The following is a 19,596-nucleotide window of genomic DNA, read 5'->3' as shown; positions in this document are numbered from 1 at the left end:
TAGCTGCACTGAGATTAAAAAAAAAAAATCTGTACAGTTCTTGGTGAGACTCACTGACCAGCAGTGCATTTCTTATTGCACTGAGGTGGGATAAAAATCATGTTGTAGTACCTTTGACCTCCCACAAGAGGTCTCTCTTTCTCCAATTCTAGCCAAACTTTGCCACCATCACTGTCATGGAGAGAACTCTTTAAAGAGTTGGACCTCTCATTTGAAGTGATGGGGGGAAAAAGAATAGAGAGGAATTCAATAATTATAAAAACATATTCAATAAATAAAATGCTGAGTATTTACTGCATCTTTAAATTAATGCACCATAAAAACGGGTTTAAAATGCACTAATTCACAAAACAGAACCACTTCGTTCCTCATTATTGTCACGGTGTGATCACAGAGTAACACATTGACAAACAAAAAAAACAAATATGGTTTTCGCTAGATTAGATAACTGCGATCTAGCAGATACTGTACTTTGTTTAGTACTGTGATACTGTCCAGCAGAAACATAATAAAAAGTTGGTGTTCAGCCTCGTACAGAGAGCTCACAACGCTCATTAGAAAATGTATTTCAGCAGTCCCGAACATCAGCCATTTGAACTTTGAAAGTCAGATTTGAGCGCAGAATTTCAAATTCTCATATTTCAATTCTGTATATGGGGACAATTTAGTCTAACTTGATATAATTAGATGATTAATCAGTGATATTTATATGATCTTAACAAATACCTAAGCTTTGAAGCATATTGATGCACTATGTTGTCTTCAATTAATGTCAAAAGTCCTACAGCACAGAAATATCTAACATTACTGATTTCCAGGTACTGATTTGTTTTTCAGTTAAGGAAACTCATTTTAGGCTTCTTTTTTTTTTTTTACCATAAATAAATATTAAAAAATAGCCAATGAAATGACTTTTCTCTTTGGTTTGATCACATTTTGGGATAAATGCTATGCAAATAGGTCCCTGGGATTCAATTATTTCACCACATTCCAGTACTTATTCAATACATCTCTGCAACAGCAGTATCATATGTTTACCAAACAAGATAAATAAATACAAAATCAAATGTTCCTGGAACTGAAAACACTAAAGTAAACCTAAACCTTTGTAAACTAATTGTTTTCATTTTTTTGAGATTATAAAATACCCATATATGAGGTGGTTTTGTTCTGGAGAACAACTTACAAGTTGTTCCTTTGATTTTCCATAGAACTAAAACATCCAACTGTTTTTTTCAAGTTTCACAGGTTGTTTCTTTTAATACATTTTTTATCCCAGGTAGTTGCATCTGGTATTAAAGGCATGAATATTAAACATATTTTACTGGGGCTTGAGGATCTATGACAAAACTAGGCTAATTCAGGAAGCCTGAGCACCTACTCTTTATTTTGTCATTGTCAGATTGTACATGACACGAGGCGGGAGCTTTAACTTTTGCGATTCAAGGCTTTTGGTGGAAAACAGATGTCACAAGAAAGCAGAAATAATTCTCTAAGGAAGACTTGCATCAACACGAGACATAATAACATGAACAATGAAACGAAACAAAAAACAAGCACTGATAACAAGCTTACAATGTTTTAGGTTGTTTTATGACTTGTGGCTTAAAATGAATAAATTCTTCAGTGACAGTGAGTCACTTAAATCTTTGTTTTACTTTAATATGTGTTGGACCAATCAGAGCACTCTGTTTTGCACTTTGTTTGCACTCTATGGTTATGGAAATACTCTTGGTGGTGTTCATAGGCCTATGGCACTCTTAAAAGATTTGGTTGATTTAATGTTTTGCCATCCACCATTTAAGACCTCCATTCAGATGATCAAATACAAAAGGCACTTATTGGCCATCAGAGTCAGTGATGGGCAGGAATAAGCATAACCCTGCTCAACTTCTGGATTACATGATGCAAACCTCTTTAAGAGGTTATCACTCCCATTCATACCATTTTCTATCTCAAAGACACTGTCCTCTTCAAATTCCCCCACTCATCGATAACCAATCCCACATGTCTGTCTCTCATCCCCAGCCAAAGTATTTAAAACCTTTACACTCCTCTTTGTATACATTTTTAGTAAACCAGCACTAAAAGTGTCCTTCCTTATCAGATTAAAACATCTTTTTTTTACACACAGTCTTAAATGTACATTTTCAAGGACATATTGCTTACGGGAGATCGCAGGTAACATTCTTATGGAGTGATGCCACAGACGTCCTTGGGGACATCAAAAGGGGGAGGTGTGTGTGTGTGTGTGTGGGGGGGGGGGGGGGGGGTAGAGGAAGGACACAGGGTTGGTTTTTTATTTTTTTCGCTCTAGGTAGTTGGAGGGGACCCAGCCTTTGCGGGGAAGCAGACTGTCCTGCACCTGGCAGTACCACCATCCATTGGGGTTTCTTTCCAACACCTCCAGACAGGTGCCCTCTGTGAAACCCATCGTTTCCTCATCGCCACGATAGTCAGCGATGGACACGTACACATCCCTGCCAAAATTATTGTGGATCAGCTGGTTCTTCTCTATGGGCTTGGGTCGAACTGTTGACACAGGGATGCCGTTGCGTTGGTTCGCTCTGCTAAGGGGATCCTGAACATTGCTTGTGCTGAATGCACTCCCTGAGGACCCAAGGCTGGATCGCTCTGAGGGCCTTGTCTGACTCTCAACAACAACATGTGGCCGCACAGTGCTGAAGGAGGCGTTCCGGCGGACACCAAGAGTGGCAGAACCAGAGCCATAGTGATCACTTCTGCCAAGAGAGTCATTTCGCCTTAGAGACCCTGTCATGTAGTGTCCATCCTTGGCTGGCTGTGTTGTGGTCACAAATACAGACTGAGGCCTCACTGCCACCTGTCTTACCCCATTCCTCATCCGAACACCTCCATTAACTACCCCGGACGGCTTTGAGAAGCCACCAGGAGGCTTGGAAGGAATTGGCGGAGTGTTCCTCCTCAAGCCTTGATGCTGCTGGCTCAGACCCTGAATATTGATGTTATTGAGGGCCAAAACATGCTGCTCGTTTTTCTCCAGGCTGTTGGACTTACTCCCACCACTCCTGTGTCCATCTAGGTCTAACCCACCTGCATCCCTTACTTGTCTGACAGGTTCCAGGTAGTATGAGGGAGCCCAGCCCTCCTCGGAACCCCAACGGATGTACCACCAACCGCTCTCCTGCTTCTCCAGGACCTCAACCTCCACCTTGGCTGGAAAGCTGACCTCAGAGTCCTGGACCTTTTTATAGGCATCCAGGGAGCGGTAGAGATTGGGGCCTTCCACGTCTGAGTCACCACGGCTCCCTTTGGAGTAAACAGAAGAGAGATCTGAGGTACTGCGTGAACACATCGAGTCCTCTGACGAGATGACAGAGGCTGTTTCAGAGTCATCCCCACGAGTAGGTTTGAGGCCATGAGGCCGATACTGACTCGTAGGCCTCAGTTGCCGCCTCAAAGAACTGATGTCCATCCTCTCAGGACTCTGCGGTTCTGATTTGGTCAGGAGTGGTTTAGGTCTGACAGAAGGCTTGGGCCTGGTGGAGGGGCTCTGACCTATTCTCTGCTCTACATCCCGGCTGAGCAAAGAGCCTTTCTTGGGGCCTCTGCTCAGTTCATCTGATGAAGAATGGGGGCTGTTGTCCTGTGACCTCAGGCTAATATCTATGTGTCTGCCCAGGGTCTGGCTTCTGCGGTTCATCTCTGGCGTCATGGTCTTCATGGTTCTACCAGCTAAAGGTGAGGACCCAGAGGGCTTACGTGGGACTGTGGAGGAATGGTAGCTCCTTGGGGAATTGGGCTCACTGGAACCTTTGACCGAAGTTCTTTCAACGCCACTGCCTGGCCTGAAGCCGTCATTCTCATAGATACATTCCTCTTTTGCAACCTCCTCTACGGACCTGAAGGAAGCTCTTCGATGAGCGAACACAGGGGATGCCTTGCACACAGGAGGAGAGGCCTTGCAAGAAGGAGGGGAGCTGCGGTACTTGTCGCCAACCACGCTGCTGATCTTAACATCCAGGGCGCGCTCATCCTTCAGGGAATCTGTGTCTGATTCACCTTCACATCCAATTGCAGGAATATCATATTCAGGTTCCTCATACACAGGCCGGCTTGGTGGCTCAGAGACTTTAGAGGCAGAGTTCCCAGGAGGCGGAGCTTCTTCTGACTCTTGTTTTTTCACAGGCGGAGCTGGGGGTGGGACTTTTGGTCGGGTCAGGGTGCTGCTCCGACGGCTGAGGTTGGGCTTCTTACGCTTGTCGATGTAGGAACAGGGGGCCCAGCCTTCCTTCTCTCCAATCTGCACATACCACCAGCCTCCAGGGTTCTTCTCTATCACCTACACAACAAGACATGAAAGATAAAACCTATGTAAATAAGTCTTGCTTGAGTTTTTGTCAAACTTGCTACGCACTGAAATGGGTAAGGGTTAGGGGTTAAATGAACAAAGGCATGTTGTTATTACAGTCTTCTTGCAAAGACATTAATGACAAAAGTGAACACACTGTCTAGAATTGTCAGCTCAAAATAATGGGAAAAAAACATGAAAGGATCTATGTTGTTATCTTCATCTCTCTACCTGAGTCTCAGCTGAGCAAAGGCTGTCTGCATCATCACATTCAAACACAAATCTCAAGGTCGCATCTCTATTGCCTCAGCTGTCCTGTCTATCCGGGGAGGATTCACATGACATACATATTCAATGAGCACCGACTGTCTAATCTTAGCAGTAACAATGTAGTTCTGGCCTCTTACATCAGCCTTTTGTCCTCCACGGAAACTGATGCCATCAGAGATCGAGGATTGGAAATCTGCTATAGTGTAATACTCTGCTTCCACAGCAGGGGGCTCTGGCGGCTTGGGTAACTGGAATCCCTGTAGAGCAAAAGGGGCGAAAGTCTTAAGTAGCTGATCATAGTATGTACCCATCATTATGTTGTATTTGACTATGTTTAAAGAACATAAGAGTATGACTACAGACATAATAAAAGAGACACCCTCAACCCTTCTGAGATAATTCTGTATATAATTTAGTGTTGGCAGATTCAGATGATCAAAGACATGCTGAAATTATGAGTGTCTTATAACTGTGCTTTACTGTTTATGCCGACTCTCCCAGTAACATGGGAGCTGATTAATAATCTTTCTATTTATGTTTTTTATTCTTATTTTCTGTATTGATACGGCTTTTAATCTTTTTCAGCTATAACTCGTGTTTGTAAATGTGCTAGAACACTCTTCCCTATGATCAAGGGTAGTTCTGTGATGCTTACATGTTTCTGTTGAACATACAAGCGCAAAGAAAGCTCTCTTGGGTATTGTTAGGAAGCAGTAGCTTGTGAAGTGTCTTACCAAGTTGGGTTCTCTTCGTGGGGGAGGCTTTTGTCTGAGATTTGGAGACCCTGATAAACAAAGAAACATCTCATTAAAATGTATTTTCAGTGCAACTTAACCTACATCAGGAACCACGCTGTTATATTTGTGACTCATTGCTGTGCGCACATTTACAGAAATACTTATGCCAGCCTTAAGTGGCAGTCATTATGTCTGCATCAGGGTCCTCTACCTTTACATATGATGACGCAGCGCCATTCAAAAAACACCTCTTCTTGCTTCACTCAGGCAGCAAGAAGGGTGCTCCGGTGAGATATCTGGGTCATGCTCCTCAGAGCCCCGAGGTTACACAAGTTACCTAAAATTCTTCCATAGCACTTATCTCGATGAATGACCTCCAGCCCACCCCAAACAGAAATTAATGTGCTGTATTTTTTTCTTTAAATGGAACTTGACTACAACTGTGACTCTTGAAAACGAAGCTTTTTTTGGCCTTAGTACATTAAAGGTTGAATATGTAGAATATTAATTAAAAACTATATTAAAAAAAAACAAAAAAAACATATATATACACACCCCACGTTTCGAGGGCTACAGAATGAAAGTATTGCTTTTCCATAATAAAATATATTTAGTCTGAATTAATATTTTAAAAACATTTTGACAGGTTTAACAGTGACTTTCTGTTTCGTTCTGTTTACATTTTACCAGCCAATAGCGGTCAGCATTGTGGGTTGCCAGGGTTTTCTGTTGTTGGGTGCAGCTACTGTAGGCAGGCACTGGGTGAAATGGAGTTTGCCAATCCTGCAGCTGCTTTGGAGCCTCAGGGAAGGGGGCTGTCACAACCTCTCATGTCATTTCAGATTTTGCCACTTCCCCTGCTCTGTACTACCTGCTGATTGCATTCACCTAGCCTGCCCCACCCCCACACTCACCTGCTCCTCATCTGCTAATCAGCCCCTTCAGAGTATACACTGTATACTAGTCAATTCCCCTCAGTTCTCTGCCTGATTGTCTAGTGTGTTCACCTAGTTCCCCAGTGTTCCATTATTTTGAACCTGATCCTGCCTGTCTGTGTTTCGACTTGTCCTTTTGGTTTTTTGACTTTCCCCTTTGCCTGTTCCCACTGGATTTGTTTGCCACTGACTGACTACCTGGTTTGAACCCTGCTTTGCATTAAACTCCGTTTCTGAACCTGAACTGTTTTCTGTGCCGTGCTATTGGGTTCTTGCCTGCCATTTTGTGAAACCTGACGTTATTTGTCCCAGCAGCTGAGTGACCAGAGACGGGCAAAAACCAGAGTCAATATAGGCCAAGCATTCAATCCATGGACTGAGATAAAGGAGTTCAACGGCATTAACACGCACGCCCAAATGGCTACGTTTCCCCTTGATCGGTAAGCTTGCTTTCATGTTTACTTAGCTGTAACAGCTAACGGTAACTGTCAGTCAAACTTCTCCGCAATACTTGTTTTTATGGTGTGAATTGCAGGAGGGGATGGGTTCAAACAGGCTCAAAAAAGACTCTGGTCTCCTGTAGGTTACTGGACAACGAACCTGGCAACCCAAATGCTGGAATTATTTTTTGTTGTTGCAAACCACGATCTTGAGACACTAGATGGCGGTGTTCTGCTCATCCTCCATATTCAACCTTTAAGACAGGAAGATTGTTGACAGGAAATGGGATAGAGAGAGAGGGGGTCACATGCAGCAAAGGGCCTCAGGTCGGAGTCACTGAGGCTGAGGCGAGGACTTAAAGCCTCTATATAAGGGGTGCCTGCTCTAACCACTGAGGCATCGGGTGCCGGCAAAAACATATTTAGTACAGAATAGATTTGTGAAAAACACATGCTCAGAAATGAGGCACAAAAAGAATGCCATAAGCAACAAAAGCAAGTAAACAAAAATTGGTCATAGATTCTTAGTATGTGAATTAAATGGAAAATCCACATACCAAACACCAACATCCCTGTTAAATAGCCTCACAGATTAGTGCGACAAAGTATATGCCATTAGATTACACCACCATCACCATTAGATACACCATCACCCATGTAGCTTACCTATAGCATCAAAGCCTACACAAAAGGAAAATGACATATCTTAATGTCTCATACAAACAGAAGTGTAAAAATCCTCCTCTCTTCAGCTCAATTGTCTCCTAACAAATACTTACCAATTTCCACTCTGTGCGGTGCCACTCTCGCGACAGCTGGGGACCCTGGCTCTCCCCTCCCTTTATTTTCGTTCAGGGCAGAGCTTGCTGCAATACCCAGACATGGACTGTTGGTGTCACGGCCCGCGCTCAGCCTCCTGCCCGTCTCAGCGTTAATTTCAGAGTTGTATGGCATGGGGAGGCTGATCTCGCTCTTGGAGATGTGGCGCTCCGGCGTGGTGCTTCCCTCTCCGTCTGTCTGGATGTCCTTCTCGCTGACTGACTTCTTTTGCAACAGGTTGCTGATCTCCATGATGTTGCCGATGATCTCCACAGGGCCTGTCAGGGTCTTCTTGCGGGGGGAGAAGTCCTCCTTCACCTTCTTCAAGTAGGAGGCAGGGGCCCACCCCTCTTTCCCTAAGTATCTGTTGGTAGAATGCATAAAGACAGAATGTTCATTTGTGCATCTTGTTGAATTTCTTCTTTTTTTCACCAGGCATTACTGGAAATGTATGATCCAGAGTTTTTGTAGCTCCACAAAATATCTGCATATCATAGCCTGTTGTGTAATTTTGACCTTGACTCTTTCGTAAGTCCCCCAGCTGGAAGGACCCCTTTAAGATTGTGCACTATTAGTTGGAGCAACAAACACTATTTCCCCATTTACTGGCATAAGATAAGAAGATAAGATCCTGTGTATTGAAAAACAGAATTGTCAGAAGTAGCAAAAGGCAAGTAAACAGACTCAATAATATATGTAAAGAGACACTGCTTCCCCACATTTCAGCATTGTTAAGATAACTGAGTGCTTTGTAAAACAATAAGTAATGTTTTCATTAGTCATGTGCTTCCAGTTTGGCTCTTTTCTGCTCGGAAGAGCGGGGATCATTTTTGCTTCCCTTTTGTATGACCCCAACTGCCACCACAAGGAGTCCCCACAACAGAAAAAGCCCCCAAAACCACCTACTTGGAGCAGCATGACTCTAATATTGATCTGGAATAATTATTTTCTGTTGGACAAATGTACTCAAATACAATTTGTGGTGCATTTCAATGAGCACAGAGGAGTGTCAAGTCAAGTAAATTTTATTTATATAGCCGTATATGACAAATTTTCCTCAAGGGGCTTTACAATCTGTACAGCAGAGGACACCCTCTACCTTTACTCTCAATTTGGATAAGCAAAACCCCTCCAAGTGGGTCCTCTCTGTGTATGTGTGTGTGTGGGTATGTCACATGCCACGAGACAGCATGTGATAGTAATCAGCTGTGCAGTGGAGCGCCACTCTCTTTTGCCCCCCCAGGGATACAAGGAAATAAACAACTGGCAGGAAATACAAACTGGCTGGGTAAATAACACACATATGTGCAAACAGGCAGAGACGCACACTTACATACATAATAGAAATCCCATGCAGGACGCACAATAGACTTGTGGAGAGCACCATATGGGAGTCTCAATATCATTATGCAAATGAGAGCTGCAGAAAACTGCTGCCTCCATCACAGCCCTAAGCAATGATTACCAACGATGTCACTGCTCTCTGAGGACTCGTTCACTTTGAAATTGGATTAACAATAAGAAAACTTTGGAAAGATTCCATTTCTTTCATTGAGCTGCTATGTATTGATGAGCTGAGCAGCTTATAAGGCCGTGACACACCAAGCCGACAGTCTGCTATCAGATGAAGTTGGGCTGACAGAGAGCCTCAGGCGCCCTATTTTTTTGCGGTGTGTCCCGCACAGTCGGCACAAGTTTACTTTATTTTGACAATTCAGCATCTGAATCGTTGGCAGAGCCATCTGAGCCCTTCAGTAAAAGAAATCAATCTTGCATCAGTGCACGAGAAGAGAAACGGAAGTGAGGAACTTATATGAACGGCTAAAGTCAAGAGGCTTTGAGATGAAAAACAAACTTGTTTTATTGTTGTTTAGTCATAGAGCTCTTAAATAGAAATGGTTCCATAATGTGTTATTGTTGCACTCGTGCACACCAAATATCTACTGGCTAACCAGCATCTTGAATCTGTCGTCGGTCTTCTGTTTTCCCTTTTTAAATTACAAATGCAGTTTACTGCTGCTTGCTGGTCTGGAGAGTAATTCCTCTCACACAGAACATGCATGGAAGTTGGCAGTTGGTTGTATTCCTTGCTGTGTTCAAGTGCAAGTTTTTTGGGCTAGACACAGGCGATGCGAGGCGACAATAGGGGTGTAACGATACACATATTCGTACCAAACCGTCACATTAAAGGCACTTTTGGGCAGTAGAGGTGGTCTGCGGCCCGTAAATGTGTCATATATAGCGTTAATGTTTTGCGGTGCAGAACTTCAAACTTGGATTCAGCTCGTACATGCGCAGCATGGGTGCGCATGTACGTGTACTGTTACACCCTACAACGCAACAGTCGGCCTTAGTCACCAATAGTTCCTTAATGTCGGGGCGGTGTGTCTGGGCCTTTACTCTTCGGTGTTTACTCACCTGATGTACCACCAGCCCTCCAAGTTCTTTTGGATGACCTCCACGGTGACCCCTTTTTCAAAGCTGACTTCATCCTTCCCTTGACTGGTGTGCGGCTGTATCGTCATGTATTTCTCCTCTAGAGGTCGAGAGGGGTAAAGGAAAGAGAAAGAGTAGCGGAGTGAGTGAACAGTTGTCATTAAACAATCTTACACTGAGGGGTTACACCACTGTATAGTTTACATCTTTCCAGATGGCCTTATGTGAGGAAAAAATGGCCAGTATGACCTACTTAAAATGCTCTGACTATTTCCACACAAACACAACCCTTCCCCCTTGTCCGACACAATAATAACAACCGGCTCCCTCGACTGGCTGAACCTCTCCCCTTTACTGCTTTTTTCTAATCCACACTAGGCCATATTGAAGCTATTTGGACCTTGATCAAGTGTTCATCTCTCTCTAGAGGGAGATTTTTCTTATCTTATATCACGGACTCCCTCAAGGAAATAAGATATTTGGACCAAGATCTCTCTTCTCAGTTCCCTATCTGACCGCCACTCCTCTCTCACGCTCTGCTAGCTCTTCCAAGACCCTGTTGGGAGGGAAATTCTACAATGAGCTTAGTGGGGATTTATCAACACCGAGGCAAAAGATTGGAGGAGGAGAAGGAAGATTGGCAGATAGAACAGACCAAGCTTCCCAGCAGTGGGAGATACGATCAGGGGACAGCACATTGGCTTGTTTCAGTGGCTGATCAATAAATATGGTGTGCAGAGAAGGAAAAATCAACTACATACATGACTCGATGACTTAGGAAAAAGGGAGAAATGGCTACAGGAAGGGATCCAAATGTGTAGAACAAATGAGTTAGACAGGAGAGAATGTGACCTTACATAGCTGGAGGTAATAAAGCTTGTTCAAGGAAATATGAGGGGCAGGGATGATTTCTCAGAGCCATGTGTGCTTATTCATCGGTATGCATGCTTCCAATAGGTGGGGTTGGTCCAGACGGTGGGGATTCAAGTTCCTCCATGTCATTGCAGAGCAGCTGAGGTCAATAATGTGGAGCAGAGTAGAATATCTGGCCCTGAACCCACAGCCCTCAAAGCATGGAGCGCGTAGATGTGTGTGTGTGTTTAGGGGTTGAGGCGAGAGCTTGCAGATGGACAGGGAGTAACTAAAATAAAATGGCTTCTAGAGGAAGCCGGAACATCCACCTAAATATGTTTGTATGTGTATGTTTATGTACAGCTAACAAACTTGTTGGCACTGTGTGTGTTTGTTTATAATGTAGTCACTTTGACTTCCCTGAGGACCCCAATAAAAGATGCAAGATTCAATTAATCACATCTGTGTGTGCATGAGATGCACACGTGCCTCGTTATCCATCTGTGTGTGTGTGTGTTGGCTGCGGCGTCACACTGTAGGGACAGAACAGTGGGATGAAGGGCCAGTCAGTGGGATTCTACAAATCAGATTAGGGACCTGCTGTAAATGATAGCACTCTGTGAAAGCACGGAGCGCTGCCAGCAGGGTGAAGGGAGGCAGGCTCGTACTGAACCTTTGAGAGCCAGCCCTGCCGGGGACACAATGAGGTCACTTCGCTGTCAGTAGCCCATCAACACCCGAGAGAGGTCGAGACACCTTGACCTGGCTTTGTTTCTGAGCGCGGGGGAGTCAAAAAGAGATGGGCTGTAACTTAATTTAAGTCTCGAGCACGCCCTTGTTTTATTGTCAAGATATCGGGATCACGTCCCCATCTTCTTTATGAAGCGTAACATAAAAGACAAAGATGTCTGTGTCAGCAAATGGGCTGCAGAGTATATGACTGCTCTCTTCCATTAGCAAATTACATCCTGCGGGAACATAAATCCTACATGATGGCTTTTTGTTTTTTGTCCTTTGCCAGTGCTACTAAATCAAACTGTATCTCAAGTGTCTGTGCCGAGCTGTAAAACTCATGTTTCTTATCGCTAGCTCAGCAATGCATTATCGGAGAGGGCCTATAGTGTCTCCATTCACAAAGCAAAAAGGGGGAATAGTGGATGAGAAGAGAGGGGAGGATTAGAATACGGAAAGGAGGAAAGAAATTTGTTGTGAGTCAAATATAAGCTGCTAGAAGTTAAAAGTTCAGGATAAAATGCATGGAATCTATCTTGTGGTTTTAACTTTCCACAGCTCATTTTATCCCCAACAAACAAACAAGCAAACCCAAGTCATTTGGTGTACCAAGCAATTAAGCACCAACACAAACGTATAGCTTGTGTACCTTCACATGGTGACATTTGGTCTTGGCTAACTTTACAGTTGAAACAGAGAACAAAGACACACAGCGTACAGTCATTGGAAATCGTAGGACAGAGAGTTATACAGTCAAAAAGTGCAGAGTGGTGGTGAATGAAAAAGTTGGAAAATCCACAAAAAGTAACTTTGACATGACTCCAGTCAGCAGCAGCTGCAGTTTTCATGGCGAGACTATTTGGAAGGTGGAAAAAGAGCTACTGGCCCAGAAGCCGTTAGCTTATTTGCAACATAGCCAGAAACACTCGCTGCCATGTGAGAATCATCTGTCCTCAGGCTCCGTAAAGTCCCCCCTAACCTTGTGTGGCTTTATCAACATGACACTTTTTTTCAACCAATAAATCACAACAGTCACGCAGCAGTGTTTAAAGCTCTCCATCTAATCTAAACTAAGGCTGTCTCACTGAATATGTCGCACAATACCCTCTAAAACAAGTTTTACAACAAACTGACCTGAACAAAGTTATCGATCCATCCAGTCTTCATATTGTTGACTGAGGGTCATATACAGTATACAGTACAGCTGACGGATCTCGGATCACGTGCCTTTCAACTAAAAACATCTACTTAAACTGGTAAATACATCAAACTGCTGTCAAAAGGCTTCGTGGGGGGGGTTTGTATGTACCTTTGGTATGCGAAACATGGCACAGGGATAAAGCAAGAAACAAAATTCCTGTTAGCTTTGTTGCACCCAATAAGGTGGGACCAATAACACCTTTATGATTCTTATTGGTAGATGGAGTGACCTCATAAATTCCCATCAACACTCCGCCCACCTTCAACCTGAGAAGAGGTCTAATGAGGCAGAGTAACTTAAAGCACCTGTGTGGGTGTTCAGAGGCTTTAATAGATGGCAACATGGCACAGCATTTGTTTTGTCTGCTTTCTGGCGCAGAATCAAATAAATAAAGAGTAAATTCCTGCACACATACCTTATATTGCTTCTACACCAATCTGTTTGTCCCTCTGTACGTGAAAAGGGGTTGCCAAAAAATCGATACTCTGAGAATAATCAATACTAAAAATTAGTATCTGATTTGATATTAAATTGCAAAAGTATTCATACTAAACATGTACACTAGTTCATCACGTTCAACACTGAGCTGACTGAACACATACCGTTAGCGCTGCTGCTGGAGGAACAGCGCTAACTAAAGACCAGCTTTAGTAGAAAATATGTAAGTATTTAGCATACGAGGCTAACGGCCAAGGAAAGGCTAATGATGTAAACAGGTCTCTGTCTAACATCATCAGTCCTGCCCGTCTAACGTTAAGAGACGTTAAAATACCAGGATGACACAGTGACGTGTCTGAAAAGTCAACCAGCAACGAGACAGAAACAGTGTCAGCTGCTTTACCAACTTCATTTAATGAGCAGAGATAATATTTGAGCAGAAACACAACAGATAAACAGGACTGTAGCTGAATGCATTAGCATGGAGCAGATCCCTGTTTACACTGTGGAGAAACCCGACTAACAACAACTGATTCAGACTTAACCTTCTTCATGGAATCATTTAATGTCCACACAAATCCATGAGCAAGAGAGTTTGAACATATTTGTCATATTTATATTTACCCTACAGTTGTGGGTTTTCTTTCTTATTTTCAGTAAGTAAGACAACTTATTAAAAGTGTTGTCATTGATGTTGTTTGTATTGTTCTAATCTTTATTTTCTAATTTTTTTAAATTTTGTCCCTGTGGTATCGAAAATAGTATTGAGCTTTTTCCTGGGTATCGGTATCCACTTTGATATTCTAATATCTTGACAACCCTAACGTGAACTGACTGTTTTTCTTGAGCATGAACAGATTAACCTGCTACAGAGCAACAGGGCAAGAATGAGCTGCTGGCCCCCTATTTATTAAAACCGGCCTGCCAAGATACTATTATAAAATGTAGTAATTACAGTCTTGAAACTATATTTTGGCACAGGGACCCTCTCTTCTTTGCTGTTTTTGTTTCAATGCCCGCTAAGCCTGGAGCTTTCATGGCCCCTGGCAGTCTGTTGCCTGCTCAGTCAGAATGCAGCCTTGCATGGCAGTGTCTGTAAAATTATTGCATTTTGAAGAAAGTAATTTGTTCAGATGCATACAAATGTGGCTTAAAAAAAAACTATACAGTACAAACAGATGTACAGGTATAAGACACATAAAGTATGGCAAAACACAAACGTGACCTGAAATAGTACCTCCACCCTACAGCAGTGAAGAGGAAAAGTAAGTGGTGGAATTCAAGAACATGGCCTCCAAATGTGTTTCATGCCCTCATTCTCTGGTGGCGACAACTAGCCGGGTGACTCATCCACGCTCTATAGAGGTTGAGGTCTGTGTGATTAAAACCAGTCTCCAGATTGGGCTGCTGTCCCACTTTCACACTTTCCAACGGCTCATTCGGGCAAAGCCTCACTGCTCTGGGAGTCATATCTCGTTAGGTAACATTCCTGCAGACCTTGCTAACACTGTTGCCCTGATCTGCCATATGCTTCTTGTCCAGTCTATGAATGATGACATACTGTAAACGGTGACCCTTTAATATTTCTATTTAGACTCGTAATAAAACGGTTGCCAGTTTGAATTCCTGAATTGGCTGTGTGGGGGAAGAATGAGTAATGTTCCTGTCTACCACTTTTGCTCCCCGCAAAACCTAAGACTGTTAAATGAAGGCTGAGACACAGCCTCTGACCCCATGGGTGCTTTGGGGTATAACACAATTCAACAGGAGCAGTGGTGTTGGAGACTTACAGCAGGTGGTGCTAGTGTCCACTCAGGTGACTGCTGATATACATATCTTTATTTTTCATATAAAATAATAAACTAATCAATCACCACCATGTTCTATGATAGTGCGCCAGCTATCAAGCCATTCAGCAAGTGCAGACCTGACTGTGCATGTATTGTAGCCCAATTGGGGGGGATCAAGACTTTTGGTATTAAGGTCATGATTTGATTCAATTAAATACATTTTGACAGCTATGTCGTTGTTAGACTATTGAGTCTTGATTCATAAAGACCAGAAATCATTGGTGTTATGCCTTGACAACTGTCATTCACACTTCTTTAAAAAGATAAATGATATCAAGTGTGATATAATCAACATAGACGCCACGTCCCAGTGGCCCTCAGGACTACAGACCGGTGGCCCTGACGTTCCACATCATAAAGAGCATGGAGAGACGGGGCTGGACACCCTGAGGACCGTGGCAGAGAGGAGGGTGCTGTCCAGGCTCCGGTCTATCCTGGACAATGTCTCCCACCCTCTCTACTACACACTGGCCCAGCAGCGGAGCACCTTCAGCAGAAGACTCCTTCACCCAGATGCACCACAGAGCGCCACAGGAGATCGTTCCTGTCTCTGGTCATTAAACTATACAACACATCCCTAGGAGAGTCTTTCACCCCCTCTCTGTAATACGGACTCAATCATAAACAATCTGTTCTTTGCACATTTTTACGGTACTTTGCACACTATTACAGTTCTTTTTGATCTGTATATATTACTATTTACAGTTTACAATGTATACTGTTTTATATTTCTGTTTATACAAATATATTTTACCTGTATAACATTGTTGTTGTTAAATATGTTGTTTGTGTAACTGGAGTTTGCAACAAAAAACATTTCCCCCTAGGATTATTAAAGTATTTCTGATTCTGATTCTGATTCTGATACTTCTTCTTTCTTCTATTCATACTAAGGCCACATAGTTATATTTAAATAATTTATTATAAATTTGGGGGATGGTCGATCCAGCTTTTCATTTTAATAATTGATATTGAAAGCTTATTGTGATCTTTTTTTAAGCTTAGAATTGAAATTGTGACACCCCTAACTTTAATGATGCGACATCGTGACTACTCCTCTTTTTTAGCCTCCTTGAAAAAAACAAATCGGATTAACGACATGGCACGACACGACACATATAAACCAGTATATATATATATATTGATATGTTAAATATATACATATATATTTAACATATATATGTATATATGTTAAATATATACATAAACATATATGTATATATATATATATATATATCCTGTACAGTATAAGTTACTCTCTATAGTGGAGGCATATGCTATTTGACTTGCCCTGTATTCAATCTCCTCTGATTAATCACTACTACCCCGTTGCTCACCAGCCTGGGGGAAGGTGGTAACAAGCCAGTTTAGCCAGGCTGTACTATGCTAATGAGAAACAAGGAGGGTTTTTAAAGGTGTTACAGAGGTTACACAGGTCTGGGAACAGCTTCCATAAACAAATCATAACTACATGGTGTCTGTTTGTAGCACTGACTAAGCCTGGAACCAGACAGGTGTCTAACTGACTGAGTCTGAGAAAAGTTTGAATTAGAAAGTGCCGACTCAGCCCCCAAGGGAAGCGACTGTGTTTTCTCAGACACAGACTAATGTTTTTCTTTCAGCATTAATGAAATAATGACTCAACAAAAGCTCAAATGCCAGAATTAAGAGCATGCAAAAACATTTTGATGCTTCTCTCTTCTTCTTTTTTTTAAAGAATTACAAGCTAAATGAAAATCCGTTAACACCATTTGAAACCTAAGGGGGAATGCTTTAATTAAGCAGCACCACTGTTACAATCATTTATGTGCACACGGCTCAGTGGCCGTCAAGGTTGGTGCGTTTGTGCTGTGGAAGCCCAATAGCCTTAATTATCCAATTCTGTTTAATGCAGTCTAATTGTTTTTGCTTCTCTCTGTGAGCTGAAGAGCATTCCAAGTTTGATTGAGTGAGATTTGAGATTTTACAGTCAGAGCTCACTCATGGCCACCCAATATGCTGCTACCAGAACAAACTCAAGGCCAGTTGTTGTTGGCTGGCTAGTGAGGATGTAAACGAGGTTGTTTACCATGTGGCTGCAAAATATGTGAGAGTACAGTGGAGTGGGGCCACAGGAGGGGCTCAGCAATGGTACTGTATATTTGTTTGTGTGGGTGAAATTCAGAGACTTGATTATTGTGTCTGGATTTGACTCCATTAGTTCGACTATTGAAATGATTCCTGTTTTCACCACTTAGTATAACATTTTGTGTTGCATTTTAATGATAAAAATAATTATCTTACAAAGCAGTTATAGTTGGGTCACATAACGACACCTGAGGCAGTTTTTTTTACTGATTAAACCGTAAAATGGGGCTGAAAATAGCTAGTAAGTGGACCTTTGAGTTCAGACTGTTTTGCTACACGTGGTCTTTCCAAGAATTAAATAACACACTAAGAAATCTACAAATGCACGTGCGGTATATGTATAGATGCTCAGAATTATGTACTACGTGTGTCCATATGCATGAGCTGGTTTGCTGCCCTTTATGTGGAGAGAGAAAATCTGTGCGTGTGTGAGTGTGTGCTTGTGTGTGTGTATGTGTGTGTGTGTGTGTGTGTGTGTGTGTGTGTGTGTGTGTGTGTGTGTGAGCGTGTGTGTGTGTGTGTGTGTGTGTGTGTGTGTAAGCGTGTGTGTGTGTGTGTGTGTGTGTGTGTGTGCCCGCTGTCTCCATGTTCACCTCTGCTCTGCTGGCGGTTGACTATACCCCCGAGGGTCCAGCGGCGGTCCAGCCTCTTCAGATGTGCCTTGCGTCTCTTAGTAACTGATGATGATCAGGGGCAACCAAAAGGGAAAACAAACAAATGTGGAGTTAGTGTAAGAAGCATATATAAGCAACAAAGGCGGGAAAAAAAGATGTTAGCAGGAACCACAGTAGCTTCCCAAGGACTAAACAGCAAATAAACAGCTGCTGTATGTCAGTTATGAAGCCACAGAGCTTCTCTTCAATGGTTTTCTGGGGTTGTAGCCTCAGTATTTTAGCTAAGGATATGTTAAATGCTAAGTTAGCTGCTGTTCAGTGAAAACAGCCAAAGCCTTCTTTTATTGTTTACATGCAATTTCCACTACATATAAAGCATGTGCATAAGTCACAACTGTAGAGTGTATGGAGAAAATTGGCTGAGTGGTGGTTAGAGCAGTCGCCCCACGTAAAGAGGCTGAAGGTCCTCGAGGCAGCGGCCGCAGGTTCGACTCTGACCTGCGGCCCTTTGCTGCATGTTCCCCTCTCTCTCGCACCCCATTTCCTGTCTGTCCTGTATAATAAAGGCTTGAAAAAATGCCCCCCAAAAATAATCTCAATGACATATGAAGGATTAATTAATGGCCCTATCTTCCTTATTGATTTAGGATGGATTATAGCTAACCCACATGTGTTATACTGTACCATGATTTATACAGTAGGTGGATGTGTACTATTGGTAAATGGACTTGTACTTATATAGCGCCTTTCTAGTCATCTGACTACTCAAGGCGCTTCACAGTGTCTGTCACATTCACCCATTCACACAGACATTCACACTGATGGCAGTGGACATCTACATACCATCTAATCTGATCTAACCATTCACACCACATTTACACACCCATGCGCAGCAGATGGGGATCGAACCACCAATCTCTCGAACAGAGGACGACCCACTCTGCCACCAAGCCACAGCCGCCCATATTCACTGCATATTAATTGTGTTGTGTATATCAGTGGATCCCAACCTTTTACTTTTTCTGTCATTGAGTAAACTGATGATCCCTGACTAAGTGACATATTTTATGGATAATCCTTATTATTTTCAATGTATAACAATAGCAGTATAGAACATTTGATAAACTGTACAATTAACCCAATAATGGACGTAATAACTGCAGGGAGTCTGATAAAATTAGCGATTTAATTCATTTTGAGCGGATTATTTCCTGTTAGTGTATCAAAGGCTTTCTGCTATTTTTTAGGTTATTTTAATACCATTCTCTGTACAAAGTGTTTATTTATTTTAGCAATAAAACATACTTGTTTCATATGATGGCAATCTTTTCAGTCTTGCTTTGACACTGAGCAACTCAACTGCCTCTGAAAGAAAAAGTCGCCTGACAATGCTGGCATCTGTGAGGAGTAAAGCCCAGTTCAGACCAAAGATTCGCAACAAGAAGAGTTGAAACTATTTGCATTCGATTTTTTTTGGCAGTTCGAGGCCTTTATTAGATAGGACAGACAGGAAATGGGGTGAGAGAGAGAGGGGGAGACATGCAGCAAAGGGCCTCAGGTCAGAGTCGAACCCGCTGGCCGCTGCCTCGAGGACCTTCAGCCTCTTTACAGGGGGCGACTGCGCTAACCACTGTTCCACCGGCCGCCCCCTTACATATTTGTTTTGTAGCTGGATATAATTTGTAGCATTATAAAATATAAATGAGGACAGAGATAGTGAGATAGTCGCTACAGCTGCATTTCTATAGAGAAAATAACGTTTTATTTCCCTGATTCACTGCTTTGTTCTGGATCACGGCGTTCGCTCTCCTTATT

At 42.7% G+C, this 19,596-nt stretch overlaps 1 protein-coding gene across 3 annotated transcripts in view; it reads right to left on the bottom strand.

Annotated features, from left to right (window-relative positions):
* Positions 1-1,027: 1,027 nt before the first annotated feature.
* The window catches only part of sh3pxd2aa (SH3 and PX domains 2Aa), a 134,470-nt gene continuing 115,901 nt past the window's right edge, over positions 1,028-19,596 (bottom strand). For 2 of the 3 annotated variants that reach the window (XM_083934816.1, XM_083934818.1), the window contains 7 exons: positions 17,761-17,844; positions 9,950-10,067; positions 7,492-7,895; positions 7,379-7,393; positions 5,335-5,384; positions 4,738-4,857; positions 1,028-4,321 (listed from right to left, as the gene is read on the bottom strand). In XM_083934816.1, the coding sequence (XP_083790942.1) occupies positions 2,300-4,321; positions 4,738-4,857; positions 5,335-5,384; positions 7,379-7,393; positions 7,492-7,895; positions 9,950-10,067; positions 17,761-17,844 (2,813 nt within the window). In that variant the 3' untranslated portion in view covers positions 1,028-2,299. The remainder of the gene's footprint in view (positions 4,322-4,737; positions 4,858-5,334; positions 5,385-7,378; positions 7,394-7,491; positions 7,896-9,949; positions 10,068-17,760; positions 17,845-19,596) is intronic. The other variant, XM_083934817.1, reaches the window with a different exon arrangement.

Source organism: Echiichthys vipera (genome assembly GCF_963691815.1).
Source record: "Echiichthys vipera genome assembly, chromosome: 2".
Lineage (NCBI taxonomy): Eukaryota > Metazoa > Chordata > Actinopteri > Perciformes > Trachinidae > Echiichthys > Echiichthys vipera.
Note: the sequence above shows the minus strand (reverse complement) of the source record. Positions and strands in the feature narration are given on the sequence as shown.